At 47.3% G+C, this 17,059-nt stretch overlaps 1 protein-coding gene across 1 annotated transcript; it reads right to left on the bottom strand.

The window, feature by feature from the left end:
- Positions 1-50: 50 nt before the first annotated feature.
- TRIM69 (tripartite motif containing 69) lies at positions 51-15,002 on the bottom strand. Its single transcript, XM_044302847.1, has 6 exons — positions 14,308-15,002; positions 14,084-14,179; positions 13,497-13,730; positions 13,076-13,098; positions 12,866-12,996; positions 51-786 (listed from the first exon to the last, which is right to left on the bottom strand). Exons 1-6 carry the CDS (start codon positions 14,656-14,658, stop codon positions 242-244), a joined length of 1,380 nt encoding a protein of 459 aa, XP_044158782.1. The 5' UTR covers positions 14,659-15,002; the 3' UTR covers positions 51-241.
- Between the last annotated feature and the right edge of the window lie 2,057 nt (positions 15,003-17,059).

Raw genomic sequence — 17,059 nt, 5'->3', positions numbered from 1 at the left:
GGATCCCGAGCCCTGTTACCCACGAAGGAGACTTCATCAATACCAATAAGTTTCTTACTTAACCGGTTGCATTTATTGAGATGTGTAAGGTAATGACATAGAGATAATCTGTTTCATCTGTACTATAAGTGAACATGGAATAAAAGGGCACAGCCTGGCACCTTGCACGCCAACATACTCCTAAGACATGAAACAACAGTACTCTAATGCATGGGAATAAGCCCCAGCAGATGGAACCTCTTCAGGGTACATGGTGAAGGACCTTCAGTGGCCCCCCGTTCTTCCCCGAGTCATTGAGGCAAGGGCAGAAGTAGGGGTAAATGGTCTCAGAGAAAGAAGTGACAAAGGTGTAGATGTGGGACATGTCGTCAGCATTGTAGAAGGAGAGCTGGCCGCCCTCGTAGTCGAGGTAGATGCCCACCCTCTGCGGTTTGCTCCTCAGGGTCAGTGTCCGGTACGGGACGTCCAGGGCTTTGAACTCATGGCCGTTCCTCAGCCACAGTATCCAGAAGCCGTTCTCTGGGGACAGGGTAATCCCACCCCTCCGGTTCACAGACTCTTTGGCTACGCCTAGATTCCATTTGGTCTTGTTGCCGACATCAACTGCCCAGTAATGGCGGCCAGAGGTGAAACCCTCTGTGCCCAGAACGCAGCAGCAGTAGTCGAAGCGGCGCGGGTTTTCGGGTAAAGACTGTTTGGTGTCGCTGTATCGGACGCAGGTAAGGTCTTCGGAGAGCATCAGGTTAAGGTGGGCTGTGCTGGGGTCCATGATTATGTTCGGTAAGGCTGGAAAACATGGAAGAATTTAATGCTGGTGCTGGAGGAAAAATGGCGGCTTCGAAGGACATGAATACTTCTCATGAGAGGTTCTATAACTAATCATGATTCTAATGGGGTTGGGTTGTTGTATGGCATGGCCACCAAGTGACAACCCCAGAACTTCAAACTCTTGTCACACAGCGGCGGGGACATGTCTTCAGAAGAACACGGCAGCCAGGAGTCAGCGCTGGTTTTATTCATTTTTTCAATTTTTTACATACAGCAAAGGTTTGTTGGAGATCAAAGTGAGGATGGGCAGAGGCTTTATGCCCATCTCACACTTCAAGCTGCCTTACACAACCGCAGCTGGCAGTGGTCACCCCTACACCCCCATTATAGCTGTATTATGCCATAAAAGAACTTCCTGCAGGAGGAGCAGCAGTAAGAGGGTAGTACTGGGTAATGAGTTGCACTAGAGTGACATCTGCAGGACGCCCTTCTGTGCATCATACTAGGGTTGGTGCAATCTGATCATTTTAAGGGGTAAGATTAGAGTGGTAAACACCTATATGTCTGCCCCCCCCCCCCTGTATATAGTATCAGGACAGCAGTCTGTATATACACATTATACTGCGCTGTAATATAAGGGGTGACATGTTCTATATGTCTGCCCACCCCCTGTATATAGTATCAGGGCAGCAGTCTGTATATACACATTATACTGCGCTGTAATATAAGGGGTGACATGCTCTATATGTCTGCCCCCCCCCCCCCCCCCCCCGCCCTGTATATAGTATCAGGGCAGCAGTCTGTATACACACATTATACTGCGCTGTAATATAAGAGGTGACATGTTCCTATATGTCTGCCCCCCCCCTGTATATAGTATCAGGGCAGCAGTCTGTATATACACATTATACTGCGCTGTAATATAAGGGGTGACATGCTCTATATGTCTGCCCACCCCCTGTATATAGTATCAGGACAGCAGTCTGTATATACACATTATACTGCGCTGTAATATAAGGGGTGACATGCTCTATATGTCTGCCCCCCCCCCCTGTATATACACATTATACTGCGCTGTAATATAAGGGGTGACATGCTCCTATATGTCTGCCCCCCCCCCCTGTATATACACATTATACTGCGCTGTAATATAAGGGGTGACATGCTCTATATGTCTGCCCCCCCACCCCTGTATATAGTATCAGGATAGCAGTCTGTATATACACATTATACTGCGCTGTAATATAAGGGGTGACATGTTCTATATGTCTGCCCCCCCCCCTGTATATAGTATCAGGACAGCAGTCTGTATATACACATTATACTGCGCTGTAATATAAGGGGTGACATGTTCTATATGTCTGCCTCCCCCCCCTGTATATAGTATCAGGGCAGCAGTCTGTATATACACATTATACTGCGCTGTAATATAAGGGGTGACATGTTCTATATGTCTGCCCCCCCTGTATATAGTATCAGGACAGCAGTCTGTATATACACATTATACTGCGCTGTAATATAAGGGGTGACATGTTCTATATGTCTGCCCCCCCTGTATATAGTATCAGGACAGCAGTCTGTATATACACATTATACTGCGCTGTAATATAAGGGGTGACATGCTCTATATGTCTGCCCCCCCCCCTGTATATAGTATCAGGACATCAGTCTGTATATACACATTATACTGCGCTGTAATATAAGGGGTGACATGTTCCTATATGTCTGCCCCCCCCCCTATATATAGTATCAGGACAGCAGTCTGTATATACACATTATACTGCGCTGTAATATAAGGGGGTGACATGTAACTATATGTCTGCCCCCCCCTGTATATAGTATCAGGACAGCAGTCTGTATATACACATTATACTGCGCTGTAATATAAGGGGTGACATGTTCTATATGTCTGCCCCCCCCCCCCCTGTATATAGTATCAGGGCAGCAGTCTGTATATACACATTATACTGCGCTGTAATATAAGGGGTGACATGTTCTATATGTCTGACCCCCCCCCCCCCCCCCGTATATAGTATCAGGGCAGCAGTCTGTATATACACATTATACTGCGCTGTAATATAAGGGGTGACATGTTCTATATGTCTGCCCCCCCCCTGTATATAGTATCAGGGCAGCAGTCTGTATATACACATTATACTGCGCTGTAATATAAGGGGTGACATGCTCTATATGTCTGCCCCCCCCCCCCTGTATATACTATCAGGACAGCAGTCTGTATATACACATTATACTGTGCTGTAATATAAGGGGTGACATGTTCCTATATGTCTGCCCCCCCCCCCCTGTATATAGTATCAGGGCAGCAGTCTGTATATACACATTATACTGCACTGTAATATAAGGGGTGACATGTTCTATATGTCTGACCCCCCACCCCTGTATATAGTATCAGGGCAGCAGTCTGTATATACACATTATACTGCGCTGTAATATAAGGGGTGACATGCTCCTATATGTCTGCCCCCCCCCCCTGTATATAGTATCAGGGCAGCAGTCTGTATATACACATTATACTGCGCTGTAATATAAGGGGTGACATGTTCTATATGTCTGCCCCCCCCTGTATATAGTATCAGGGCAGCAGTCTGTATATACACATTATACTGCGCTGTAATATAAGGGGTGACATGTTCTATATGTCTGCCCCCCCCCCCTGTATATAGTATCAGGACAGCAGTCTGTATATACACATTATACTGCGCTGTAATATAAGGGGTGACATGTTCTATATGTCTGCCCCCCCCCCTGCCCTGTATATAGTATCAGGGCAGCAGTCTGTATATACACATTATACTGCGCTGTAATATAAGGGGTGACATGTTCTATATGTCTGCCCCCCCCTGTATATAATATCAGGACAGCAGTCTGTATATACACATTATACTGCGCTGTAATATAAGGGGTGACATGCTCCTATATGTCTGCCCCCCCCCCTGTATATAGTATCAGGGCAGCAGTCTGTATATACACATTATACTGTGCTGTAATATAAGGGGTGACATGTTCCTATATGTCTGCCCCCCCCCCCCGTGTATATAGTATCAGGGCAGCAGTCTGTATATACACATTATACTGTGCTGTAATATAAGGGGTGACATGCTCCTATATGTCTGCCCCCCCGCCCCTGTATATAGTATCAGGGCAGCAGTCTGTATATACACATTATACTGCGCTGTAATATAAGGGGTGACATGCTCCTATATGTCTGCCCCCCCCCCCCCTGTATATAGTATCAGGACAGCAGTCTGTATATACACATTATACTGCGCTGTAATATAAGGGGTGACATGTTCCTATATGTCTGCCCCCCCGTATATAGTTTCAGGACAGCAGTCTGTATATACACATTATACTGCGCTGTAATATAAGGGGTGACATGTTCTATATGTCTGCCCCCCCCCCCCTGTATATAGTATCAGGACAGCAGTCTGTATATACACATTATACTGCGCTGTAATATAAGGGGTGACATGTTCTATATGTCTGCCCCCCCCTGTATATAATATCAGGACAGCAGTCTGTATATACACATTATACTGCGCTGTAATATAAGGGGTGACATGCTCCTATATGTCTGCCCCCCCCCTGTATATAGTATCAGGGCAGCAGTCTGTATATACACATTATACTGTGCTGTAATATAAGGGGTGACATGTTCCTATATGTCTGCCCCCCCCCCGTGTATATAGTATCAGGGCAGCAGTCTGTATATACACATTATACTGCGCTGTAATATAAGGGGTGACATGCTCCTATATGTCTGCCCCCCCGCCCCTGTATATAGTATCAGGGCAGCAGTCTGTATATACACATTATACTGCGCTGTAATATAAGGGGTGACATGCTCCTATATGTCTGCCCCCCCCCTGTATATAGTATCAGGACAGCAGTCTGTATATACACATTATACTGCGCTGTAATATAAGGGGTGACATGTTCCTATATGTCTGCCCCCCCCCCCTGTATATAGTATCAGGACAGCAGTCTGTATATACACATTATACTGCGCTGTAATATAAGGGGTGACATGCTCCTATATGTCTGCCCCCCCCCTGTATATAGTATCAGGGCAGCAGTCTGTATATACACATTATACTGCGCTGTAATATAAGGGGTGACATGCTCCTATATGTCTGCCCCCCCCCCCCCTGTATAGTATCAGGGCAGCAGTCTGTATATACACATTATACTGCGCTGTAATATAAGGGGTGACATGCTCCTATATGTCTGCCCCCCCCCCCTGTATATAGTATCAGGGCAGCAGTCTGTATATATACACATTATACTGCGCTGTAATATAAGGGGTGACATGCTCCTATATGTCTGCCCCCCCCTGTATATAGTATCAGGGCAGCAGTCTGTATATACACATTATACTGCGCTGTAATATAAGGGGTGACATGCTCCTATATGTCTGCCCCCCCCCCTGTATATAGTATCAGGACAGCAGTCTGTATATACACATTATACTGCGCTGTAATATAAGGGGTGACATGTTCCTATATGTCTGCCCCCCCCGTATATAGTATCAGGGCAGCAGTCTGTATATACACATTATACTGCGCTGTAATATAAGGGGTGACATGTTCCTATATGTCTGCCCCCCCCCCCTGTATATACTATCAGGACAGCAGTCTGTATATACACATTATACTGCGCTGTAATATAAGGGGTGACATGTCTATATGTCTGACACCCCCCCTGTATATAGTATCAGGACAGCAGTCTGTATATACACATTATACTGCGCTGTAATATAAGGGGTGACATGTTCTATATGTCTGCCCCCCCCTGTATATAGTATCAGGACAGCAGTCTGTATATACACATATACTGCGCTGTAATATAAGGGGTGACATGTTCTATATGTCTGCCCCCCCCCCCCGTATATAGTATCAGACAGCAGTCTGTATATACACATTATACTGCGCTGTAATATAAGGGGGTGACATGCTCCTATATGTCTGCCCCCCCCTGTATATAGTATCAGGGCAGCAGTCTGTATATACACATTATACTGCGCTGTAATATAAGGGGTGACATGTTCTATATGTCTGCCCCCCCCCCCCGTATATAGTATCAGGACAGCAGTCTGTATACACACATTATACTGCGCTGTAATATAAGGGGTGACATGTTCCTATATGTCTGCCCCCCCCGTATATAGTATCAGGGCAGCAGTCTGTATATACACATTATACTGCGCTGTAATATAAGGGGTGACATGTTCTATATGTCTGCCCCCCCGTATATAGTATCAGGACAGCAGTCTGTATATACACATTATACTGCGCTGTAATATAAGGGGTGACATGCTCCTATATGTCTGCCCCCCCCCCCTGTATATAGTATCAGGACAGCAGTCTGTATATACACATTATACTGCGCTGTAATATAAGGGGTGACATGCTCTATATGTCTGCCCCCCCTGTATATAGTATCAGGACAGCAGTCTGTATATACACATTATACTGCGCTGTAATATAAGGGGTGACATGTTCTATATGTCTGCCCCCCCCCTGTATATAGTATCAGGACAGCAGTCTGTATATATACACATTATACTGCGCTGTAATATAAGGGGTGATATGTTCTATATGTCTGACCCCCCCCCCCCCCGTATATAGTATCAGGACAGCAGTCTGTATATACACATTATACTGCGCTGTAATATAAGGGGTGACATGTTCTATATGTCTGCCCCCCCGTATATAGTATCAGGACAGCAGTCTGTATATACACATTATACTGCGCTGTAATATAAGGGGTGACATGCTCCTATATGTCTGCCCCCCCCCCCTGTATATAGTATCAGGACAGCAGTCTGTATATACACATTATACTGCGCTGTAATATAAGGGGTGACATGCTCTATATGTCTGCCCCCCCTGTATATAGTATCAGGACAGCAGTCTGTATATACACATTATACTGCGCTGTAATATAAGGGGTGACATGTTCTATATGTCTGCCCCCCCCCCTGTATATAGTATCAGGACAGCAGTCTGTATATACACATTATACTGCGCTGTAATATAAGGGGTGATATGTTCTATATGTCTGACCCCCCCCCCCCCCCGTATATAGTATCAGGACAGCAGTCTGTATATACACATTATACTGCGCTGTAATATAAGGGGTGACATGTTCTATATGTCTGCCCCCCCGTATATAGTATCAGGACAGCAGTCTGTATATACACATTATACTGCGCTGTAATATAAGGGGTGACATGCTCCTATATGTCTGCCCCCCCCCCCTGTATATAGTATCAGGACAGCAGTCTGTATATACACATTATACTGCGCTGTAATATAAGGGGTGACATGCTCTATATGTCTGCCCCCCCTGTATATAGTATCAGGACAGCAGTCTGTATATACACATTATACTGCGCTGTAATATAAGGGGTGACATGTTCTATATGTCTGCCCCCCCCCCTGTATATAGTATCAGGACAGCAGTCTGTATATATACACATTATACTGCGCTGTAATATAAGGGGTGATATGTTCTATATGTCTGACCCCCCCCCCCCCCCCCGTATATAGTATCAGGACAGCAGTCTGTATATACACATTATACTGCGCTGTAATATAAGGGTGACATGCTCCTATATGTCTGCCCCCCCCCCTGTATATACACATTATACTGCGCTGTAATATAAGGGGTGACATGCTCCTATATGTCTGCCCCCCCCCCTGTATATACCATTATACTGCGCTGTAATATAAGGGGTGACATGTTCTATATGTCTGCCCCCCCCCCCTGTATATAGTATCAGGGCAGCAGTCTGTATATACACATTATACTGCGCTGTAATATAAGGGGTGACATGCTCCTATATGTCTGCCCCCCCCCTGTATATACTATCAGGACAGCAGTCTGTATATACACATTATACTGTGCTGTAATATAAGGGGTGACATGCTCCTATATGTCTGCCCCCCCCCCCCTGTATATAGTATCAGGACAGCAGTCTGTATATACACATTATACTGTGCTGTAATATAAGGGGTGACATGTTCCTATATGTCTGCCCCCCCCCCCCTGTATATAGTATCAGGACAGCAGTCTGTATATACACATTATACTGCGCTGTAATATAAGGGGTGACATGCTCTATATGTCTGCCCCCCCCCCCTGTATATAGTATCAGGGCAGCAGTCTGTATATACACATTATACTGCGCTGTAATATAAGGGGTGACATGCTCCTATATGTCTGCCCCCCCCCCCTGTATATAGTATCAGGACAGCAGTCTGTATATACACATTATACTGCGCTGTAATATAAGGGGTGACATGTTCTATATGTCTGCCCCTCCCCCCTGTATATAGTATCAGGACAGCAGTCTGTATATACACATTATACTGCGCTGTAATATAAGGGGTGACATGTTCTATATGTCTGCCCCCCCCTGTATATAGTATCAGGGCAGCAGTCTGTATACACACATTATACTGCGCTGTAATATAAGGGGTGACATGTTCTATATGTCTGCCCCCCCCGTATATAGTATCAGGACAGCAGTCTGTATATACACATTATACTGCGCTGTAATATAAGGGGTGACATGTTCTATATGTCTGACCCCCCACCCCTGTATATAGTATCAGGGCAGCAGTCTGTATATACACATTATACTGCACTGTAATATAAGGGGTGACATGTTCTATATGTCTGCCCCCCCCTGTATATAGTATCAGGGCAGCAGTCTGTATATACACATTATACTGCGCTGTAATATAAGGGGTGACATGTTCTATATGTCTGCCCCCCCCCCCTGTATATAGTATCAGGGCAGCAGTCTGTATATACACATTATACTGCGCTGTAATATAAGGGGTGACATGTTCTATATGTCTGACCCCCACCCCTGTATATAGTATCAGGGCAGCAGTCTGTATATACACATTATACTGCGCTGTAATATAAGGGGTGACATGTTCCTATATGTCTGCCCCCCCCCTGTATATAGTATCAGGACAGCAGTCTGTATATACACATTATACTGCGCTGTAATATAAGGGGTGACATGTTCCTATATGTCTGCCCCCCCCCCTGTATATAGTATCAGGACAGCAGTCTGTATATACACATTATACTGCGCTGTAATATAAGGGGTGACATGCTCTATATGTCCTGCCCCCCCTGTATATAGTATCAGGACAGCAGTCTGTATATACACATTATACTGCGCTGTAATATAAGGGGTGACATGTTCTATATGTCTGCCCCCCCCTGTATATAGTATCAGGACAGCAGTCTGTATATACACATTATACTGCGCTGTAATATAAGGGGTGACATGTTCTATATGTCTGACCCCCCACCCCTGTATATACTATCAGGGCAGCAGTCTGTATATACACATTATACTGCGCTGTAATATAAGGGGTGACATGCTCCTATATGTCTGCCCCCCCCCTGTATATAGTATCAGGACAGCAGTCTGTATATACACATTATACTGTGCTGTAATATAAGGGGTGACATGTTCCTATATGTCTGCCCCCCCCCCCCCTGTATATAGTATCAGGGCAGCAGTCTGTATATACACATTATACTGCGCTGTAATATAAGGGGTGACATGTAACTATATGTCTGCCCCCCCTGTATATAGTATCAGGACAGCAGTCTGTATATACACATTATACTGCGCTGTAATATAAGGGGTGACATGTTCTATATGTCTGCCCCCCCCTGTATATAGTATCAGGACAGCAGTCTGTATACACACACATTATACTGCGCTGTAATATAAGGGGTGACATGTTCCTATATGTCTGCCCCCCCTGTATATAGTATCAGGAACAGCAGTCTGTATATACACATTATACTGCGCTGTAATATAAGGGGTGACATGTTCCTATATGTCTGGCCCCCCCCCCCTGTATATAGTATCAGGGCAGCAGTCTGTATATACACATTATACTGCGCTGTAATATAAGGGGTGACATGCTCTATATGTCTGCCCCCCCCCCTGTATATACACATTATACTGCGCTGTAATATAAGGGGTGACATGTTCTATATGTCTGCCCCCCCCTGTATATAGTATCAGGGCAGCAGTCTGTATATACACATTATACTGCGCTGTAATATAAGGGGTGACATGCTCTATATGTCTGCCCCCCCCCCTGTATATAGTATCAGGACAGCAGTCTGTATATACACATTATACTGCGCTGTAATATAAGGGGTGACATGCTCTATATGTCTGCCCCCCCCGTATATAGTATCAGGACAGCAGTCTGTATATACACATTATACTGCGCTGTAATATAAGGGGTGACATGTTCTATATGTCTGCCCCCCCCCCGTATATAGTATCAGGGCAGCAGTCTGTATATACACATTATACTGCGCTGTAATATAAGGGGTGACATGTAACTATATGTCTGCCCCCCCCCCCCTGTATATAGTATCAGGACAGCAGTCTGTATATACACATTATACTGCGCTGTAATATAGGGGTGACATGCTCTATATGTCTGCCCCCCCCCCCCCTGTATATAGTATCAGGGCAGCAGTCGGTATTTACACATTATACTGCGCTGTAATATAAGGGGTGACATGTTCTATATGTCTGCCCCCCCCTGTATATAGTATCAGGGCAGCAGTCTGTATATACACATTATACTGCGCTGTAATATAAGGGGTGACATGTTCTATATGTCTGCCCCCCCCTGTATATAGTATCAGGGCAGCAGTCTGTATATACACATTATACTGCGCTGTAATATAAGGGGTGACATGCTCCTATATGTCTGCCCCCCCCCCTGTATATACTATCAGGGCAGCAGTCTGTATATACACATTATACTGCGCTGTAATATAAGGGGTGACATGCTCCTATATGTCTGACACCCCCCCTGTATATAGTATCAGGACAGCAGTCTGTATATACACATTATACTGCGCTGTAATATAAGGGGTGACATGTTCCTATATGTCTGCCCCCCCCCCTGTATATAGTATCAGGACAGCAGTCTGTATATACACATTATACTGCGCTGTAATATAAGGGGTGACATGCTCCTATATGTCTGCCCCCCCCCCCTGTATATAGTATCAGGACAGCAGTCTGTATATACACATTATACTGCGCTGTAATATAAGGGGTGACATGCTCCTATATGTCTGCCCCCCCCCCCCCTGTATATAGTATCAGGGCAGCAGTCTGTATATAAACATTATACTGCGCTGTAATATAAGGGGTGACATGTTCTATATGTCTGCCCCCCCCTGTATATAGTATCAGGGCAGCAGTCTGTATATACACATTATACTGCGCTGTAATATAAGGGGTGACATGTTCTATATGTCTGACCCCCCCTGTATATAGTATCAGGGCAGCAGTCTGTATATACACATTATACTGCGCTGTAATATAAGGGGTGACATGCTCTATATGTCTGCCCCCCCCCCTGTATATAGTATCAGGACAGCAGTCGGTATATAAACATTATACTGCGCTGTAATATAAGGGGTGACATGCTCTATATGTCTGCCCCCCCCCCCTGTATATACACATTATACTGCGCTGTAATATAAGGGGTGACATGTTCCTATATGTCTGCCCCCCCCCCCCTGTATATAGTATCAGGGCAGCAGTCTGTATATACACATTAGACTGCGCTGTAATATAAGGGGTGACATGCTCTATATGTCTGCCCCCCCCCCTGTATACAGTATCAGGACAGCAGTCTGCATATACACATTATACTGCGCTGTAATATAAGGGGGTGACATGTAACTATATGTCTGCCCCCCCCGTATATAGTATCAGGACAGCAGTCTGTATATACACATTATACTGCGCTGTAATATAAGGGGTGACATGTTCTATATGTCTGCCCCCCCCCCGTATATAGTATCAGGGCAGCAGTCTGTATATACACATTATACTGCGCTGTAATATAAGGGGTGACATGTAACTATATGTCTGCCCCCCCCCCCTGTATATAGTATCAGGACAGCAGTCTGTATATACACATTATACTGCGCTGTAATATAAGGGGTGACATGCTCTATATGTCTGCCCCCCACCCCTGTATATAGTATCAGGGCAGCAGTCGGTATTTACACATTATACTGCGCTGTAATATAAGGGGTGACATGTTCTATATGTCTGCCCCCCCCTGTATATAGTATCAGGGCAGCAGTCTGTATATACACATTATACTGCGCTGTAATATAAGGGGTGACATGTTCTATATGTCTGCCCCCCCCTGTATATAATATCAGGGCAGCAGTCTGTATATACACATTATACTGCGCTGTAATATAAGGGGTGACATGCTCCTATATGTCTGCCCCCCCCCCCCTGTATATAGTATCAGGACAGCAGTCTGTATATACACATTATACTGCGCTGTAATATAAGGGGTGACATGTTCCTATATGTCTGCCCCCCCGCCCCTGTATATAGTATCAGGGCAGCAGTCTGTATATACACATTATACTGCGCTGTAATATAAGGGGGTGACATGTAACTATATGTCTGCCCCCCCATATATAGTATCAGGACAGCAGTCTGTATATACACATTATACTGCGCTGTAATATAAGGGGTGACATGCTCCTATATGTCTGCCCCCCCCCCCTGTATATACTATCAGGGCAGCAGTCTGTATATACACATTATACTGCGCTGTAATATAAGGGGTGACATGCTCCTATATGTCTGCCCCCCCCCCTGTATATACTATCAGGGCAGCAGTCTGTATATACACATTATACTGCGCTGTAATATAAGGGGTGACATGCTCCTATATGTCTGCCCCCCCCCTGTATATACTATCAGGGCAGCAGTCTGTATATACACATTATACTGCACTGTAATATAAGGGGTGACATGTTCCTATATGTCTGCCCCCCCCCCCCCCCGTATATACTATCAGGACAGCAGTCTGTATATACACATTATACTGCGCTGTAATATAAGGGGGTGACATGTAACTATATGTCTGCCCCCCCGTATATAGTATCAGGACAGCAGTCTGTATATACACATTATACTGTGGGGGAGGGTGGCATGGTAGTGTCGCCATATTGGCCGTCGGCTCACCGGGACTGATGTACGACTTCATATCCTTCCAGGCCGTGTACTGGATCAGATCCTTCACTCCTCCGTATCCAAAGTCTCTGGGGGTCAGCACGTTCTGTGCCGGAAAACCATCTCTGTAGCCCCCGTAACAGCTGATAACAGAGAGAGAGAGAGATGAGGTGGGCAGGAGCAGACGGGGCAGGAGCAGACGGGGCAGCAGCAGATACTTACATGTCCATGCACGACTTTATATCCTGCAAAAGAAGGACACACGTGAGAGCACAGCACAGGGCACACCCAGCACTACACCCCTCAGCATGCAGGTGGTGGGAAATGCTGGGACTTGGGGTGGAGGAGGCTTTAAAACGCATGGCACCTCATACATACGACCTGATGATACATGTCCCCGACACTAACACATTGCAACGAACACTCAGGGCAGAGATAGCTGCTGCTGCCCAGCTTTACTGTCAGACCATCGCAGGGAGCCCATTTGTTGGGCGCTCTCACATCAACTCTCTGCCAACAAACCAGCGTACGGTGCCCGCTGTATTCATCTGCTGATTAGACTGGGCTCCCCTCTAAGAATGAGCTCATGTATGGGGGCCTGGGTCTAATCTGGGGCCCCCTGAGACATTGGTGGGGTACTCACTGTGAGAAAGGTGACGGCGTCCTGTTCGTACAGCCGCGGCTGGGTGCTGCTGATGGTCTGGAGGATGCCCTGGCAGTTCTGTTTGATCTTGTTGAGGCTTTCCTCCATCTCGGCCAGGACGAGGTCCCCCTCCTGCTGCAGCTCCCGCAGCAGCCGCTCCTCCCGCTCCCGCAGGTACTGGTGCAGCTTCTCAAACTCAAGACTCACGTGGTGCTTGGTGCTCAGAAGATTTCCCTGCAGGAGAAGAACACAAGAAAAGTCAAAGAAGAGTCCTGTCTACTTCTGATGGGTGACCTCCAATATGGCTGTTTAGTTGTATCAGTAACCGGGAAAGCTGAGTGACAACCAATACCGCCGCTTAGTTCTAGCTACCCCTGAGAAAGCTGGGCTACAGTAAATATGGCCAACTTCAGCTTCCTCAGGGGGCTTCTGGTGTGATCTTCAGGCCAGCTCCTCTTCCCATTGCTTCTGGAGCAGGGGAGAGCTGCGCACCGAGTCACAGCGAAGGGGTGGAGTCTCATCCATGGTGCCACGCCTCTATAGTGACATCCGATTTCTGAGAGGATATCCTTGAGATGTGCTCATACCCTGTGTTGTGCGATCATCTGCTCCTGGGCGCACTGCATCTGCTGCAGCTCCTTTAGCCGAGCCTCCAGTGGTGCCATGGCCGACATCAGCTCATCCTGGGGAAGAGAAAGAAAACCATTACCCTGGGGACCATCCTGTGCGCGGGCACCTCCATTGTGAATGCCACGCCCCACCGTGTGCCAGCACCAGTGCCCGCGGTGAAGGTCCTAGGGAATGTGCTCACCTTGTAGCCTCCCACGGCCTCCTGTATGGGGATCATAGCGTGAGGTGGTTGCGGTTCAGTGGCCCCACGGCAGCGGGTACACAATAATCTTCCATCCTGAGTGGAGTACAGATGCACTTTCTCACCATGTTCTGCACACAGACCCCTCTGCACCCCATCTGGAGTTTGCACAGGGGTTGGCCGGCATTTGGGGCAGGTTGGGTAGGCCTCCTGGCCCCTCCATGACCGCTCCAGGCATCCCCTACACAGACAGTGCCCGCAAGACATGGTAACGGGTTCCCTTGGTACATCGCGGCACACGGCGCAGCTCAGGGATGGTAGTAGGGGCAATGGGCTAGGAGTGGTGGCCATGGCTATACTACACCCTGCTTCTCCTATGTAGTCACTGAGGTTGAGGTCCTCCAGTGATGCCTCTTACCCCTGACCCCACTGTCTCTCAAATACTCCCTTGGCCCTGCCCGTGTCTCTCCCTCTGACCCCTATTCTCTTCCTGGGTGTCCCTCTCGTCCCTATTTCCTCCCTGCCTCATGCGTCTGAGCTGCAGGAGGGAGGAGGAGGAAGGGGGAAAAGAGGAGGTAGCAAGAAGGGGAGGGGGCCTATAGAAAAACAGGGGGAATAAGGGCGGGAGAGGTGAGGGAGGGGGAGATGGAAACAAAGCAGAGGTGGGGGCAGGGCAGCGTTAGAGTGCAAGCTCTTCAGGATTCCACAGCATCACCTACTGAGTAGATTCACTGTCATTTGCTTTCTGTGGATGTTGTGCGGTCACACTGTGTCACTCGGCTGCCAGGAGGAAGAGGGGTTAATGCTGTGTTTAGGGAGGAGGAGGAGAGGGGAGGGAAGCTGCAGCGTAAAGAAAGGGGGAGGGTAATGGGGGATTTCATCAAAGGATGATTGGACCAGAGCTGCTGGTAGGATCAGAGAGCTGGGGAAATGGGAGGGAGGGGGAGGGTAGAGTGGGGGGAGGAGGAGGGGAGAGCATGGGCATGGAGGGCTGCATTGTACACGGAGTCTAATGGGGAAACCTGGGGGCTGAATATTAACATGGGAGGAGGGAGATACAGGTGGAGCAGAATGCAGTGCAGGAGGGAAGGGGCCTGTGGGTAGTAGAGCTGAGTAACACAGCCCACATCAGCCTCCAGAATATTAACCAGCGTCTGTGGCACCAAATGATCCTGGAAACCTCCGATCACAGCTCTCGTGTCATCATGACATGTGACTATCACAATATACGGAGCGAACCTTCAGGGGGCGATCAGACCCATCCTGAACCTCTGCAATGTTCTCATAAACTGAGAAAAGGGATCCCTCCTAAATAGTATAGTGGTGAGCACCCCGCCTGTCACAGACTGAGAAAAGGGATCCCTCCTCGATAGTATAGTGGTGAGCACCCCGCCTGTCACAGACTGAGAAAAGGGATCCTTCCTCGATAGTATAGCGGTGAGTACCCTGCCTGTCACAGACTGAGAAAAGGGATCCCTCCTAAATAGTATAGTGGTGAGTACCCCGCCTGTCACAGACTGAGAAAAGGGATCCTTCCTCGTTAGTATAGTGGTGAGTACCCCGCCTGTCGCAGACTGAGAAAAGGGATCCCTCCTCGATAGTATAATGGTGAGCACCCCGCCTGTCACAGACTGAGAAAAGGGATCCCTCCTCGATAGTATAGTGGTGAGCACCCCGCCTGTCACAGACTGAGAAAAGGGATCCCTCCTCGATAGTATAGTGGTGAGTACCCCGCCTGTCACAGACTGAGAAAAGGGATCCCTCCTCGTTAGTATAGTGGTGAGTACCCCGCCTGTCACAGACTGAGAAAAGGGATCCCTCCTAAATAGTATAGTGGTGAGCACCCCGCCTGTCACAGACTGAGAAAGGGGATCCTTCCTCGTTAGTATAGTGGTGAGTACCCCGCCTGTCACAGACTGAGAAAAGGGATCCCTCCTAAATAGTATAGTAGTGAGTACCCCGCCTGTCACAGACTGAGAAAAGGGATCCCTCCTAAATAGTATAGTGGTGAGCACCCCGCCTGTCACAGACTGAGAAAAGGGATCCTTCCTCGATAGTATAGTGCTGAGTACCCCGCCTGTCTGTTACAGACTGAGAAAAGGGATCCCTCCTCGATAGTATAGTGGTGAGTACCCCGCCTGTCACAGACTGAGAAAAGGGATCCTTCCTTAATAGTATAGTGGTGAGTACCCTGCCTGTCAAAGACTGAGAAAAGGGATCCCTCCTCGATAGTATAGTGGTGAGCACCAACACTGTCATAGAATAAGAAAAGGGATCCTTCCTCGTTAGTATAGTGTCCAAAAACGAGAAGAAGGAGGCAGCATGACCGGTAAAAATCCCTTTAATGCGGGAACCGCCAAGTGAACAGACGTGCAAGTTTGTGACGTTTCGGCTGCAGCACAGCCTTTATCAAACACAATGTGCAATTAACAAATATCTCTTTAAATATATTAAGACACTCCCCCTCACATCGGAGTGGCCAATCACATTGTCAATACAGTGTTGAGGTCATCGCATATGCGTCCTCAAGTGCTCATGCTACATGTGTCTAATATTAACAATCATACATTTAAGATCCATTCAGCCACATACCCGACCAGCAAACATGCGCCACAGCGTTCCTAGATTCGCGGCGCGCATGTCAGGAAAGTAGGGGTCACGTCACTTCCTGCATGACGTAGGGTCAGTTGATCGCGAGTGGCTCCGCCTAGCCGTCTCGCGTCATCCCCTCTTTCACGTCACGCGCTCCGTT

This window comes from Bufo gargarizans, chromosome 8 (genome assembly GCF_014858855.1).
Source record: "Bufo gargarizans isolate SCDJY-AF-19 chromosome 8, ASM1485885v1, whole genome shotgun sequence".
Lineage (NCBI taxonomy): Eukaryota > Metazoa > Chordata > Amphibia > Anura > Bufonidae > Bufo > Bufo gargarizans.
Note: the sequence above shows the minus strand (reverse complement) of the source record. Positions and strands in the feature narration are given on the sequence as shown.

Coding starts and splice junctions, on each gene's coding strand:
- TRIM69 (XM_044302847.1), bottom strand. CDS start 14,658: ATGGCCACCACTCCTAGCCCATTGCCCCTACTACCATCCCTGAGCTGC. Junction 14,180..14,307: donor AGGCCGTGGGAGGCTACAAG/GTGAGCACATTC, acceptor TCTCTTCCCCAG/GATGAGCTGATGTCGGCCAT. Junction 13,099..13,496: donor ACGCCGTCACCTTTCTCACA/GTGAGTACCCCA, acceptor CTTCTTTTGCAG/GATATAAAGTCGTGCATGGA.